General features: G+C 36.7%; 1 protein-coding gene and 3 pseudogenes across 3 annotated transcripts; 2 read left to right on the plus strand and 2 right to left on the minus strand.

Annotated features, from left to right (window-relative positions):
• Nucleotides 1-3,182: 3,182 nt before the first annotated feature.
• On the minus strand, nt 3,183-6,072 carry LOC108825254 (transcription factor ILR3). 3 transcript variants are annotated; one of them, XM_057002674.1, is made up of 7 exons: nt 4,719-4,790; nt 4,447-4,553; nt 4,297-4,379; nt 4,043-4,183; nt 3,832-3,909; nt 3,588-3,750; nt 3,183-3,512 (listed from the first exon to the last, which is right to left on the minus strand). In XM_057002674.1, the coding sequence occupies exons 2-7, from the start codon at nt 4,459-4,461 to the stop codon at nt 3,240-3,242; spliced, it is 753 nt and encodes a 250-aa protein (XP_056858654.1). In that variant the 5' UTR covers nt 4,462-4,553; nt 4,719-4,790; the 3' UTR covers nt 3,183-3,239. The 3 variants fall into 3 exon arrangements, 2 of the variants coding, with proteins under 2 accessions (XP_056858654.1, XP_056858653.1); XR_008942532.1 differs by lacking the exons at nt 3,183-3,512; nt 3,588-3,750; nt 3,832-3,909 and adding exons at nt 4,874-4,966; nt 5,333-5,449; nt 5,723-6,072 and having other exon boundaries at nt 4,128-4,183; XM_057002673.1 differs by lacking the exon at nt 4,719-4,790 and having other exon boundaries at nt 4,447-4,638.
• A 1,703-nt stretch (nt 6,073-7,775) lies between these two features.
• On the plus strand, nt 7,776-11,503 carry LOC108838063 (D-xylose-proton symporter-like 2; annotated as a pseudogene).
• A 980-nt stretch (nt 11,504-12,483) lies between these two features.
• On the plus strand, nt 12,484-14,106 carry LOC108840453 (NADP-dependent alkenal double bond reductase P2-like; annotated as a pseudogene).
• A 20-nt stretch (nt 14,107-14,126) lies between these two features.
• Nucleotides 14,127-15,028, minus strand: LOC108840454 (uncharacterized; annotated as a pseudogene).
• Between the last annotated feature and the right edge of the window lie 1,420 nt (nt 15,029-16,448).

The raw sequence follows: 16,448 nt of genomic DNA on the forward strand, positions 1-16,448 counted from the left end.
TCACCTTCCATTCAGCAATATGGCTCATCACCTCTCTTATCTCAGCTCCATGAACTCGAAAAGCTGGGCATTCTCTGGGTCTATTCACTCCCATAATTAAATCTAAATCTTCCACTTCAAAAGTAACATTTGCAATCTTATGATCACACATACTCTCCGCTGCCCAAATCAGACTCAAACGCCTCGCTTCCAAGAGCGACGAGACCCCACTGAAAGCTCTCCTGCTATGAAGCAGCGTAACACCTCCACTACTTCTAACAATCCAGCTAGCACCGGCCATCTGCGTCTTCTTGATCCAAGACAAACCAATGTTATATTTTACTCGTCCAAGACCCGGAGCCCTCCACACCACATCTTTACGAGCCTTACTTGCCTTCTCACTCACCTCTTTCTTTGAGATTTCTTGAGCCTCAAACCATCTTTTCGCTTCCTCTCTGCATTTTAAAACTGTCTCTTCTGTCTCATAATCCTTTCCCTCAAACGTGAATGCATTTTTGTTCTTCCATAACATCCACAAAATCCAAGGAAATACCCTACCAACCTCTTTCGGTACTCGCTTGTCTTGTCCCAAAGCCATAAGATAGCTAAAGTTCTCATGTAGAGAACGATTTTCAAAGCTCCTTTGAGGGAAAAGGCATCCTGAATTTGCCCACACCAATCGAGCAGCAGGATATGTGAATAGGACATGATTAATAGATTCACCTTCTTCCCCACATTTTTGACACCTCGGATCTACTTTCATTCCTCTAGCCAGACATTCTTTAGCAATACCAAGTGCATTAGACAAAGCCTTCCACATAAATTTTTTTATCTTTGGAGCAGTGTCCACCTTCCACACCTTGCTTCGCAGACCATTCAAAGACGGTTTATTTGAGCCTCTATCCTCACTGGAGCCCTGTCAAGAGAACATGCCAACCTGTATCCTGTTTTCACCGAGAAAGTGCCCCACTTATTGTGTACCCATTCGTAAGAGCCAAATTTGGTTTCATATTCGGTTCATTTAAATCGACAATTAATTAATCAATATATATAGGTCTGTTTGGTTAAGTAAGTAAATTAACAGAAGCAGACATTTCCCAATTAAAAACTGATTTTTATTTAAACAAAAAAATAGGGTAAGAGAGACGTGTCAGGTACTTATGTGAGTCTCTTCTTCTCTGTACAGTAAAACACGAAGACTATACATAAAAAATAGAGATCTTAATCCGCTCTTTTTTTCATTTAAATTTGTTTTTAGATATAAATAAGAGATTACGGACAATACGATGTTTTTCTGCAGGAGCGATCAACAGACTTGCAGGGAACTTGCTCTGATTCTCGAGAGATATGAAGCTATTTCTGGCCAATGCATCAACCTTCTGAAGTCTGCTATCACGTTCTCAGCTAAGACCCCCATAGGAACCCGACGGCGAGGGAAGGAAATCCTTAAGATCGAAGGGGAAGGCGGGGTGGGCAAATACTTAGGCCTCCCGGAGCACTTCAACCGTAAGAAGAGAGACATCTTTGTGGGTATTGTGGACCGCATCAGACAGCGCTCTCACAGCTGGGCTACTAGATTTCTACATGCTGCTGGAAAACAAGTGTTGTTAAAGGCTGTCCTTGCTGCAATGCCATCACACGCTATGTCTTGTTTTAAAATTCCAGTTTCACTCTGCAAACAGATTCAGACAATTCTCATGAGATTTTGGTGGGACACCAAACCGAACCTCCGCAAGATGGCCTGGGTTTCATGGGCAAGGATGACAATGCCAAAATTTGCGGGTGGTTTGGGGTTTAGGGAGATAGAACAGTTCAACGATACTCTATTGGCAAAGCTCGCTTGGAGAATCCTTAAGTGCCCTCATTCTCTCCTGGGCCAAATATTGCTTGGAAAGTACTGCAATGCCTCAGCTTTTCTACAAGCTACAGCCCCTCAAAATGCATCGCATGGGTGGAGACGCATAATGGCGGGTAAAGAGGTCCTTCTCAAAGGGTTAGGTTGGATAGTGGGATCAGGAGAGAACATCAATATCTGGAATGATCCTTGGTTGGCAACAGACAAACCTACAGCCCCTATTGGACCGCCAACTGCTGCTAACAGGAACCTCCATGTTTCTGATCTTATTCATACCTATTCAAATGAATGGAACCTGTCGGCGATCCGTGAACATCTACCTCAGTATGAGGCCCAAATTAGAGCTCTTCCTCTAAGCCAAATTTCGATGGTAGATGAGTGGGTTTGGCTTCCCAAAAAATCAGGTGTGTACTCCACCAAAATAGGCTATGCTCTCTGTAAGAAAAATACAGGGGAAGCAGATTTGGAATTTAATTGGCAAAAGCTGGTGTGGAGCGTTAAGACCTCTCCGAGACTTAAGCACTTTCTCTGGAAAATAAAAAGCAAGGCCATTCCGGTTGGAGAGAACTTACTGAGGCGAGGCCTAGAAGTAGATGGAACCTGTAAACGCTGTGGAATCCTCGAAACAGAACGACATGTCTTCTCACAATGCTCGTTTTCCACCCGCGTTTGAGAGTTAGTACCGGCTCTCCACACGCCACTCCCAGGCTCTATTGCTTCCCCATCTGATCTCTTACGGTCTTGTGGAAGAATGATTAATCTCCCTCCTACGGGACTCTACGCCACTGACCTTTTCTCTTGGATCTTATGGTATTTGTGGATTGCTAGAAACAAGTTTGTCTTTGAAAATGTGATTATGACTGAACAGGAAGTAGTCTCTCTTGCTACTAAGGAGGCACGAGCTTCGCAATCAGTGCAGGTGGCGAAAACATCCCTTAAGACTAGTCGCAAAAGCCACAACCTACCACAGCCATGTGGTTCATCTCACACTACCCACTGCTATGTGGACGCTGCTTGGAACGCAATTACCAAAGGTGGCAGTTTTGGTTGCATCTTCAAGAACCCTTCCACAAATAATCTTATCCATCAAATATCTGGAAACCGTTACTTTGCCGGCTCTACTTTCATCGCAGAAGCTATAGCGGTTATTACTACTCCAGACTACAAAAAGACTTAATTACATGTAAATAGATAACATTGCGCCAAGCAATTGGAGTTTACAATGTGCATATCATTGTTCAGCAGACAACAGTTGTTCATACGACCATAACACGATAAAACAGAAGCAACGATAAGACTAAGAAAGCTGAGAAAGAGGAAGTGAGTAAAACAAATGGACTTTTCTTTCTTTTCTTTTCAGCGGAAGCAAGAAGCAAACCAGTTGATGATTTTTTTTTTGTCCAATTTAAGCAACTGGTGGACGAAGGACATGATCCTGAGAGGTATCGACCGAAGTAGGAGGCATGAACTGCCACATGGCAACTCCAGGGTAACTGATGATTGGCACCATCTTGTTTCCGGGAGCTTGGCCTTGCGCAGAAGCAAAAGCAGTTGGCATCATAGGTGGAGCTGGGAAAAAGCTTGGTTGAGGAGCATTCATGGCTTTCAGCTGCTGCTCCAGCTTCTCTTTCTCTGTCTTCAGCCTCTGTTTCTCATCTCGCAGCTCGTTTTTCTCGGTCTGATCGAGACCACAAAGGAAACTGGTAAGCATTCATAAGAAGGATGATTACAACAAGTCGAAGGAAATTTCTACCTTTAACTCTTTGATTTTGTCCTGAAGACTTGAATTCGAGTCCTTCAACTTCTGAGCCTCGCCGCGTAGCTGTGTCACCATGCGGACAGCATCGACCAAGATTGCAGCCTTGTCTGTTTTGGGAGGATTTCCAGGCTCCAGAATTACACTCAATTCGGTAAACCTGTTATTCATTTTTAAAAGGCGATAAATTTCAATTCGAACAAAAAAGGAAAGAGAAAGATATACAAGTTGAAAAGATTACTTGTCATTAAGCCTGTCTCGACGCTGCTTCTCTCTACATGCTTTCGAACTAGTGGCAGAGGATGATTCACATCTGGCCCTGAAAAAAAAGTATTGACCAGGATTACTTTTTTTTTCTTTAAATATTTTATCAAGCCAAAATATTTTAAGATAGCCGACCCAGATCCACAGAAAAAGTTTGACATCAAAATCCATCTTTTTGAGAATATTACCAAAAAGGAGACTCAAATATATAGCCCAACGGAATCCAGGATAGATAGGCATGCAACGCAGACAGTGTTGAACGTATAAGATCCTGCCTTTGAGATGCTGAGAGGACATATAGGCATAGCTCGTGAATGAGTTTAAACTCGCTGCACAAAGAAAAAGCACAGTATAGACACGAGAATACTTAGCCCACATGTAGAGTATAAAGATTTGGTATTTCACAAACTAAATTATAAGATTTTCAGAAAGTCTCACATGCCTGTTTAGAGATTGTTTCAGCTCTTTAATCTTCTGCTGAGTCATTTCTCCTCTTGAGAAATCAAAAACCTCTTCGCTTAGGAGCTAACAGAGGAATAGATGTTATTACTTCCAGTGAGAACTGATTACAGAATCATGTAAATACACTTACTTTTAAAATGATCATGCAATTTTCGCAGATATTTCGCTAGTTTTAGCAGCGGCAACTAGATCAGGAATGAAGCTTGGCCACTTTGCCGGCCAATCATGCTTCACTATCTGTGCAATATCAGAATACATGTTATGCCGGAAGATCAAAGGCCAAGAGGGCGGAATGAACTATGGATAGAAACCAAATCCGTAAACATTAGCACAAAAAAAACAAATAGATTTAACAGCAGCTGAGCAAACGCATTGCATATTATCAGGCAGTGCTGTAGATACCTGAACCAATATAACATTTAGTTTGTTGACATAGAGCCTTTCCGATCTGAAAGAGGCTTCATTACCCGAGAGCTGCAAAAAAAAAAGAAAACTTAAGTTAGCATAACTCCGTGGCAATATCCAGAGAACAACACAATGTATCCAAAAGTATATACCTTTACAATGACCTCCGAAATGTAATTTTTCATTCCATCCCGTTGTTCAACAGGCAGTGCATTCCATGTGTACTTTATAACACCTTCTAGAACCTGGAAGCGGATCCCAAAAGGGTATCTGTTACTAACCACTTGAGGAAGCATTGGTGATTGATTAAAAAGAGCAAATCAAGTATGCCAGACATTTTACAAGCAGTAACCATTATAAATAAGCATATGAGCTACGCCAAATTCTCTCTAAAAGAAATGAGACAACAACTTGGGTTAATGCATAGTACTACTCATGCTAAACACAAATATTCAGAGAGCTAATTTATATCCAAATGAGAATATTCCGAAAGCAATGCGTATAATCAGAGATGCCAGATCCCCACAACTAGAATGTTAGCAATTTCATTGTTTGGAAATACAATATCAAACGGGGTAGTAGCATACAAACAGGGATGGTGAAACACTAACCTGAAGGGCAAAGAACTTGGTATCCATGCTCTTTGTGTTCTGTAGAATGTGAACAACTTGAAGCCACATATCCGGATTAGCTTGCAAGTCCCGCAGAATCTGGTCCGCAGCAGCTCTCTGCACATGGTTTTGTGAGCCAATCTCAGATTAATTCAAAAAGTAATAACTCAAATACACAGCCCTAACAGAGTGAAGCCAGCCACACCTAGTGAACAATAGTTTAATAAGTAGTACTAAACCCTAAATCGAGATTAGAAACTCGAATCACTTAGAGGCACACGGTTCAATAAACCACTAATACCCTAACAACAACGGACCCAGTACTAAACCCTACTCGTTTAAGCCAATCCAAAAGATGCTACAATCCGGAGAAACAAGGAAAAATCCAACCTCCTCCTTAGATCCGGTGACGAAGAAGGCTGCGACGGTGGCATCGAGCACGCCGACGTCAATCGGCTGGCTCAAGTCTCTTAGCTTCTCGGCCGCCATGTGAGAGAATGTGTTTCGGGAGGCTGATTAGACTTTATCCGGTAGACTATTGAGAGCGAAGGATGCTCGCGGAAACCCTAGGAGAGAGAAAGGACAAAAAATCTAGAGAGACAAGTAGAGATTGTTTAACAGTGCGAAAAGGAAGGAGTATATAAAGAGAGAGAGAGAGAGAGTGTGTTCTCTCGAGGACAGCTTAAAATTGACGCAGGGGACGAGAAGGAGCGACTTTGAATTTTTTTGTTTCGTCTTCTTTTCTAACCCATTAATTAATTATTTTTTTTGTCAACTTCTAACCCATTAATTAATTAATTAATTAAGTATTTTCCTCTCTTAAACTAATTTATTAGTTTTTTTTTTTTGAAAAAATGGCATAATGATCTATAAGTTATTACACATATTTTGACTAATTTGTTAGTTTCGTAATTAATTAATTTGAATTTGAAACTTACTTCTCAGACCATTTGTTTAACACTCTCTTTATGGACAAAAGTCTTTTTATGCAATGTTTTTATATTTTTAGATACACGGCTTCTATTTTTATGTGCGTAAATATGTCAAGATTAATACTACTTTTTTAAATTTTACATGAAAACTGTTTATTATTGAGATAAAAGTCAAAAATAATCAAAATTAATTTCGAGGATGAACTATTGATTAACTAGATACACTAGATACGTACAATACAATTATATCATTTCTTTTGTTTATCAAATCATATATCTTTATGCTAAGATAATTTAAGAATAATACAATAGTACATGAAATATTAGATTTAAAGTAAAAGAAAAAAATATAGATTTGAGCTAGTGATTGCCAATGAGTTTTAAGTTCAAAACCGATAAAAAACTTAAATTTAATATTGTAAAAAAATTATTGTTTTGTGATTAAGGTCAATTCAACTAATTATTAATTAGTTTTAGATTAGAATCTTCTATTTTTAAAAAAAACTAGGTGTTTTCCTGCACCATGTGCAGAAATAAAAGTTTTAAAAGTTAAATATATTTTAAAATACAAATTTTGTTAATTTTTGATTTTATTATTTGCTTACAATATATAATCTTAATTTAATCATATGTAAAAATTTAAGATTAAAAAAATATTTTTTATTAAATGTATATTTAGTAATATATGTATATATTTAAAATTACAATTTTGAAATATTCTTTAATTTACATCTTTTCGTTAAAATAGATTAAATCAAATTTTGTAAATGTAAGAGAAAACTTTTTTAAGTGTATAATTATCAAAACATAAAATTAAATAATTTTCTAAATTTATGGATATTTAAAATAAATTAATAGTATTGGGATTAGAACATTACATTTAAAACTGTATAATTTTGAAGAATTGTTTTACTAATAATTATAAAAATAATTCAATTTTGAAAATCCCAAAATAATATAATATATATATATATAACATTATAATATTTATTGATATATTAATGATGATCTATGAGTTATTACCATATTTTAAAAACTTACTAGAAATACAAACAAACGATAAATGTAAATGTTCATGTCATTATTAAAAAAAAAAAAAAAATTTTTTAAAATGCATAGTATTTTGAAGAATTTTTTTGTAATAAAAATTACATACTTGTAATAATATAGCTAAATAATATTTCGAAATTTTATTATTATATTTCTATTTAATTTATTATTTATTGTTATATTAATTATGATATATAAGTTATTACCATATTTTTAAAACTTACCTTAAATATAAATCAATATTAAATGTAAATATGTTATAATGATCTATAAGTTATTACCATATTTTGAAAAAATTATCTTAAATATAAATCAACAGTAAATATAAATATCTATGTCATAATTTATTTTATGTCATGTCATCAATGTTAGTGTGCCATGTCATTATTTTTTTCAAAATTAAAATGGTGATGACATATGTCAAAATCACTTCTCAAATATAGATTAGCGGATTAACAGGTATGGACATCTCTGGATTTTATTGTCTAATTGAACACGGTTTGACATGGGCATATCAAAGAAGCTGAGTTGAGGCTCGTGCGTAAGAGTCAGATTGATTCCGGGCTAAACCTGACAAGTCAACCTTTTACGGCCCATCTGTGTTATGAAGAGAAAGAAACAAAGCGACCTTATGCTACCTACAAATCTACAATCACTTTTTTTTTACAAATCTACAATCACTCACCAACAGCAGGTAAAGATCACATTCAAGTTCGGCAATGACGACACAAAGATAAAGTAAAGAGGCTTAGAAACTTAATCACGTGATCATGCACATGTCATGTTCAAGCTGAAACACTCATTTCCCGTGAGAGATCATCATCTCTCTCTATCTCTTCTCCCAAGTTTTCTTCTTCTTTTTTTATTGTTTGTTTGTTCCCTAAAATTAGAATCAGTTTTAAGCCTTTTTATCATTTGTTCATCTCACCCATTATACTTACTGTACGTGTCTTTTGAAAATAACTGGAGTGAAAAATGAAATTTGCAGACTCATGTGCTTGTTTATGTTTTTCTTTATTTTAAATCATTTAACGTAATTTCTAAGCTGACTAGGAAACTCCAATCCTGTGTGTGGTTCTGTGCACAGCTTCCATGTGGAAAACACAACTTAAGAGGTTTTTTGTTTCCTTGTTAGGTTTCTCTTTCCAGCTCTGGGAGGACTCCTTTATGGTTATGAAATTGGCGCGACTTCGTGTGCAACCATTTCACTTCAGGTAAAGTTCAAAAATTGTCTGAGACTATGTAGTGTCCTACAAATTTTGTTATGGTCTAACTAAACTAGTTTTCATAGCCTAATTATATTAGAGCTCTGGACATAATATGACTGAGATATCAAATACTATATCATGATATGCAAGTACATTTGTTTACATTCTTTTTTAGAAGCCTATGGCTTTGCTTTCTTACTGTGCTTTTCCTCTCTTTCAGTCGCCTTCATTAAGTGGAATTTCATGGTACAACTTGTCCTCATTGGATGTTGGTCTAGTTGTAAGTCTCCGAATTATCTCTCCTGCTTCTTCTTCATACTTCTCATTGCCTATCTTCTATTTTCCTTCCCCCTCCTGGGACTGTGTTTTGAAACAGAGACAAATTAGCTTACAAACTATTGTAAAATATTCTGCAGACAAGTGGCTCACTTTATGGTGCATTAGTTGGCTCTGCTGTGGCTTTTAGTATAGCCGACGTTATAGGTTGGTTTCCTTTTCCAACTTTCCACATCTTGTAGGCATAAGTATATCACTGTCTACATGTAAAATAAATTGAAGTGTTTGGATTTTTAAAATTGGAAGGAAGAAGAAAGGAGCTGATTCTGGCTGCACTCTTTTTCCTCATTGGAGCCATTGCGACTACACTATCACCAATCTATTCCGTTCTGATAATCGGACGTGTAACTTATGGGGTTGGAGTTGGACTGGTAAAGACAGGATCATTTTCTTTAATGTTTTGGCTTTCTGAAACTTGTTTAAGCAGGCATGTTATGTGTTTTTAGTCAATGCATGCGGCTCCAATGTACATTGCAGAGACTGCTCCAAGTCAGATTCGTGGGCAGCTGGTATCACTGAAGGAATTCTTCATAGTCCTCGGGATGGTTGTAAGTTCTTGAAGTATTGGACGTTTATTGCTGCTCTATGTGAAGCAGTTGAGTTGCTCCTCTCGTTTTTGAAATCTGTTTCTTCAAACAAGTTGTTCTCACACACATATCCTGACAATTTTTGTGCAGGGAGGTTATGGAATCGGTAGTCTTGCAGTCAATACTCTTTCGGGTTGGCGTTACATGTATGCAACAAGTGTTCCTTTGGCAGTTATTATGGGAATCGGGATGTGGTGGCTCCCAGCATCCCCTAGGTGGCTTTTGTTGCGTGTCATACAGGGAAAAGGGAATGTGGAGAACCAAAAGGAGGCTGCAATCAAATCTCTTTGCCGCCTTAGAGGTCCTGCTTTTGTTGATTCTGCTGCTGAACAAGTAAACGAGATTTTGGCTGAACTTTCTGTTGTGGGAGAAGATAAAGAAGCCACGTTTGGTGAACTGTTTCAAGGGAAGTGCAAGAAAGCTCTCATCATAGGGGAGGTCTAGTCTTGTTTCAGCAGGTCGGTTACAGTCAAACTTAATCATTGTGTTTTCTTAGAAGAGTAATAACTAATTGTATCCTTGTCAAATGGCAGATAACTGAGCAACCAAGTGTTCTTTATTGTGCACCATCAATACTGCAGGTTTTCCTTCTTCTTTAAATAAACTTTCTGCAGAGTGTAATGTTGGCTTTGTTACAACTTTGAATTCATGATATAATTTTTAACTTATTTTCTCCCTCTCCAACTTTTCCTGTTAGACCCGCTGGATTCTCTGCCGCAGGTGATGCAACAAGGGTCTCAATTCTACTTGGTCTATTGAAGGTATTGTTATTACAGATTGACAGTTATAACCGTGTTAGGTTTTGAGTAAGCTTCTTTTTTGTTGGTAACATTGTAAGAGTCTTTATTGGTGAATTTAGAGAGTGACAATTACGTAGTTGAAGGAGTTTAGAGCCAGATCTTCTTAAGATTATGTTTTCCTAAACCGAAGAAAAATGTTAATGGAACCCTGGGCTTCAAAGTTACTTTGCTTTTTTTAAGAAATAACACTCGCCTCTGTTACTGCAGTTGATTATGACAGGAGTAGCTGTTGTTGTAGTTATCGACAGACTTGGAAGGAGGCCTTTACTTCTTAAATGGTGTTGGTGGCATGGTATCTCCTCTGTTTTTCCCACCCTTCCTTGTCCTTTTCTCATAAGATTTAGTGAGCTTGCTTTAAATCTACTGCAAGAAAAGTACTGTAGATATTCGGCAAGCTCAGTAAATATTGAGCAATGATGAAGAGGACTCAACGCTCCGAATTTCTTGACTTTATAACTTTTAATGTCAAACAGGTTGTCTCATTATTCCTGCCGGGGTCGTACTACATCTTTTTCAGCGCTGCACCAGCTGTTGCTGTGGTTGCACTACTGCTCTATGTGGGCTGTTACCAGGTAAACATTATAACTAACTGGAGTTTTTGCTGATCAAACTTGTATTCCATTCCGTGACGTTAATGTTTGACTTAAAAGTAGCATGGACTTCCTCATGAAACTCATGGTAGCTAAAGCTGGGCATTTCTGATCTTGCAGCTATCCTTTGGTCCGATTGGTTGGCTGATGATCTCAGAGATATTTCCCCTTAAATTAAGAGGTCGAGGGCTCAGTCTAGCAGTTCTTGTGAATTTCGGTGCAAACACTCTCGTGACATTTGCTTTTTCACCTCTAAAGGTAATTATCCACCATTCCCTTCAGAAACAAAATCATCACGTGTTTATGCATTTTTCAAGTGGCTAGTTCTGTTGGGCTGTGTTGCAATGGAATTTACATGGCTCTGTTTTTTTCTTTTGTAGGAATTGTTTGGAGCTGGGATACTGTTTATGGGGTTTGGAGTGGTATGTGTCTTGTCTCTGCTCTTCATATACTTCATCGTGCCAGAAACAAAGGGTCTCACTCTTGAGGAAATTGAAGCCAAATGTCTCTAAACTTGCTGCACATGAAGGAAAATAGATATACATACTTCCTTTGTGTTTCAGACGCTCGAGATAATTATTATCACATTTACAAACACAGGAGTGTTTAAAAATCTCTGTAATAATTATTATTATCACCATAGTGAATGTTAGTAAAATAAAGTTTTAAAGTTTATTGTGCACCCATGTCTCGAAGGCGTCTGTTTTGTTTGTCATAGCATTCTGTTTTAGTACACAATCTTGAGGACCACGAAGGTGTACACAGTCAATCCCCCACAATCTAGAAATGGGTACGCATTCAAGGCTTAGCAGTCTTATATTTCTACGACAAATACTATAAGCTTTTGGAGTTTGCGATTCCGAGCGTACGTGGAAGAGATCATACGAGAAAGGTCCTGAAGCTCTTGTCAAGACTCTTTCATGGTAAGGAAGTTGCTGTGGTTTCTCGTCAGTGAAAGAAAGAAAGATTAATGGTGTTGTGTTTCTGGTAACTAGAATATTTGCTCATACAAAGACAATCTTCTCTTCTTCTATTTCTTTGCAAGACTAAATTACATTATTAATAGTAATTAAATTGAATTGGTTTGGTATAGCTTTTGACAAAACAACATTGTAAACACATTGTTTGCAACACACCTAATATAGCGCAAGGAATAATGCTTATGCAACAATTTTAGCTTCATTGGTTTTGCATTGCCCATATATCAAAACCGTTTCTTTCACATTGACTAGACATATATAATCACATTTAAATATATAATACTAAAGGTTAAAATATAATAGTAACTGAACAGTTTCTTCTTTTTGTATAGAGCAAACTCAAACTGAAAACCATGCTGAACCAAGGCTGAAAATTTATCACACCAAACCTTTATCTAAGTATCTAACCGAGTTACAAATGGTATGTATTTGTTTTCAGCGGTAAAAAAAAATAAAAACTGAAACAAGAATGAAACCAAATCGTAAACGGGTTTGTTCAGCCCGAATCTGTTGAATTAAATTACTGCACACTTGCCTTGAAAACATCACTGTCCAAAAAAAAAAATTATGAAGGTTAACACTAATACGAAGGTACTAGACTTCTTTGATTATCTCCTAAACCTGTGGCTTATATAAGTTGAGAAATATAAACGTTTGGGAACTTACAATCAAAACCAAACATCTTGAAGAAATGGAGACTATGGTAATGAGCAACAAACAAGTGATCTTCCGAGACTACGTTACCGGATTCCTCAGTGAATCCGACCTTTTGATCAACTCTACCACCGTAAATCTTAAGGTACCGGCTGGATCAATGACAGCGGTTGTGAAGAATCTCTACTTGTCTTGCTATCCTTACATGCGCAACCGTATGAGAAAGCCTGATCCCTCAAGTCCCGCTACTGCTCTGTCTTTCATTCCCGGCAAGGTACATATATACAAGTAGAGTGATTCTATAGGTAAATATGATCAAACGTTTTTGTTCCCTTGTTTGGTTTCAAGAACAGTTTGATTGTGTTGTTTTGTGCAGCCTATCTCAGGGTTTGGAGTGTCTAAAGTGATGGATTCAGGACACCCAGATTACAAAGAAGGTGACTTGCTTTGGGGAGCTGTTGGATGGGAGGAGTACAGTGTTATCACTCCTATTCCTAATATTCACTTCAAGATCCATCATACCGATGTTCCCTTATCCCACTACACTGGTCTTCTTGGTATGTTTACTCAGTTCAGTGTGCATTTCTAGTAATTCATCATTGTCTTTATAAACTAATTATCCTCTGTTCTTGGCAGGTATGCCTGGTATGACCGCATATGCTGGGTTTTATGAGATCTGTTCACCAAAGAAAGGAGAAACCGTGTTTGTGTCAGCTGCGTCTGGTGCGGTTGGTCAGCTTGTGGGACAGCTTGCTAAGCTGATGGGTTGCTATGTTGTTGGAAGCGCTGGAAGCAAAGAGAAGGTAACACTCTTAAAGCTGCAACCAGCCCGGTTTCTTGATCGGGTTAACGAATCTAAGTCCCTTTTGATGTTTTCAGGTTGATCTTCTCAAGAACAAGTTTGGTATTCGATGATGCATTCAACTACAAGGAAGAAAACGATCTCAAACGCTGCCTTGAAGAGGTAAGTAAAGACTTCTACATTCACAATCAAATGAAAGAACTAAACAAAGATATGTTTTCTCTTTAGGTGTTTCCCTGTAGGCATTGACATATACTTTGAGAACGTTGGAGGCAAAATGCTGGACGCAGTAATCCTAAACATGAGACCACACGGGCGTATCGCAACGTGCGGTATATGATCTCACAGTACAACCTGCAGATTCCGGAAGCAGTATACAACCTATGGCTCATTACTTACAAACGTATACGTATTCAAGGGTTCAACACCATCGATTACTTGCCCAAGTACTCTGAGTTCTTGGAGTTTGTGCTTCCCTATATACGACAAGGGAAGATAACGTACGTGGAAGATGTTGCTGATGGGCTCGAGAGCGCTCCTGCTGCGCTCGTTGGACTCTTTCATGGTAAGAACGTTGGGAAACAGCTTGTCGTGGCCTCTCATTCTCCTCCTCTTGATGATTTGGTCGTTCGTTCCGAAGATCTTTACTATATATAAATTACCGGTAGATATCAATATTTTTCTTTGTTTGTAACCCACTTAGGTTTATGAGTTTAGATTATTAATTACACGGCTAGTTTTGGAAAAACAAATTTACCATCGTAAACTTTTACACTTAAACCTAAGAAGATACATATTTTCTTGTTGCCACACATACGTACTATTACACGTTAGTAGGTGTTATCCGTGATGCCCGCGGAGTTAAACTTTACATGGTCATTCCCATGCCCATCACGCACGATCGTAGTCCGAGAAGGACGACAAAACCTGACGTATCCCCCTCACCAATCATAGAAGAATCTGATTTTGGCACAAAAGTCAGACTACTGGTCGGTGTTGGAGCAACATGAGTATGATCATCAGGACGAGAACTATTGTGTTCACTGTTGTTACGAGGACTATCGTGTTCACTATTGTGGTGGCTGCTAGGACAAGAAATGAAAGGTGAACTGTGATTATCCCGATGAGAATCATCGTTGACAGCACTTGGAGATGGTAGTACACCGTCGATGCCATGGCACTTGATAGAACCTAAGGTACAAATGTTGCGGCTTATGATCTTGACATTGTTGACAAAGTAGTTTAATCTTCCACCGTTTGTGATCTTTAGGGTGTAATGTGGTAAAGAGGACGGAACAATGGAGCCATAGGGGATGAGGTTGAGATGCTCAAAGAGAAGAGGAGAAGGGATCGAGTGGCGAAGCAAGAACTCGGAGATAGAATCTTTTGGATAATGTTTGATCTTGAAAGGGTTTTGTCCTTTGGCATCAAGAATGTTACATTGGATAAGAGTCTGGGGTTTGTGGAGTTTTGTAACATGTTGATGAGCATCACGAAAGAGTAGTTTGCTTTCTCCATTTCTTCTATTGCGATGGAGAGGTCATGGTTGTTTCCATGATGAGGACTATTTTGTGCTCTTGTTGACGCTGTTACGATGATGACTAAAATGAAAAAGATTCTCACATGAGTTTGGATATCTCTCATGTCTTCTACTATCTTACTTGTTCCTTTTTGGGTGGCTTATTTTGGGAGAATGAATTGGTGGGATGGGATACTTAGATATAAACTCTCAGATGTTATACGATGAGTTTTGGTTAAGCGATATGTAGATAAGGTTAATAACAATGTTTGATATAAATTAGTGTTTTGGTTTTGATGTATACTAGATCATGACCCGCTTGACCGAGCGGGAGTCAATTTTTTTTATTTTTGTTTTTACTAAATGCTATACATGATCGCTAATGTGTATTAATATAAAATTTTTATAAATAGTAATGTGTACTAATGTGTTTAAATAAGCAATGTGTTTAGTTACTAAATTTGATTTTTAAATTTAATGATAACGTAAAGTAGATTTTTTCTGCATTATTTAAAATATATAGTGCTATATATTTTGTATTTTCAACATTTATCATACAAAACTTACATTGAGGTATTATTTATATGAAAATATGTATAACATAATATATTTATATATTATATAAACATATGCACACCCGCACGGGTTTTATTTTTAAAATGTATTCTATATTGTTTAGTTTTATGTAATATCGAGTTTGTATAATTCAATTTTGTGTTTAAAGAACAATATCAAAACTGTCTATCGTATGTAAAAATAACATTTTACAAGCGCGAGTTGTGTCTTTTTATTGTAACACAAATTTTATATAAAACTTATGTTTTTTTGTACATTACGAAATTTAATTTTTTAAAATAATTATTACGTAATTTCAATGTGAATTTTATCTCTGAGGTCTAATATATTTTGTGTGTAATGGTTCAAAGCGTTTTCGATATATATTATATTTCAGTTTAGTTTGTTTTTAGTATTATTGTATAAGTATAATACTATACAATATTACTATATTCTATACAATATATGAAGCTATGTGTTATTTATTTTAGAAAGTAGATTAGGCCCAACGTAGTTATAAGAATAGTCATATCTTTATGTATGTGTCTATGACTTATCTACCTAATGTTGTTCGTACTAATAAAATTAATATGGCCAATGAAAGTATACTGATCAATTTAAAATGAATTATATAGGGTAATTATAGAACGATTAATATTTTTAGTATTCTTAGTATATATCTTATTTAAATCGACATGTAATAAATGTAAAAATCATATATGGAATATGGACAAAAAGAAGAACTGTATTTAAGGAAATACATCAATGCAAAGTTAGACTATGGTACGTATTATATATAAAGAATGAAACATTTAATTTAAATATATGAGGTCCACTTTTAAAAATCCACCTAGAAGAAGTTGTAATGTTCCTATTTTAATAAGATAAATTATTAATTATTAAGTTTCAAAGTTGTGTAATACCGAAGAACGAAATATTTTCCTGTTTAAAATAATTTAATTTTTTTTTTTAGATTATGTATGTACACTCTTACGTTATAACGTCATTTTTAAATTTCGTGTGCATTTAATAAGAGTTTCGTTTGATGAACTGGCGAGATATAAGATCTACTTGATCTATTTTTTGCTGATTTAATAGTATAG

Source organism: Raphanus sativus, chromosome 2, assembly GCF_000801105.2.
Source record: "Raphanus sativus cultivar WK10039 chromosome 2, ASM80110v3, whole genome shotgun sequence".
Lineage (NCBI taxonomy): Eukaryota > Viridiplantae > Streptophyta > Magnoliopsida > Brassicales > Brassicaceae > Raphanus > Raphanus sativus.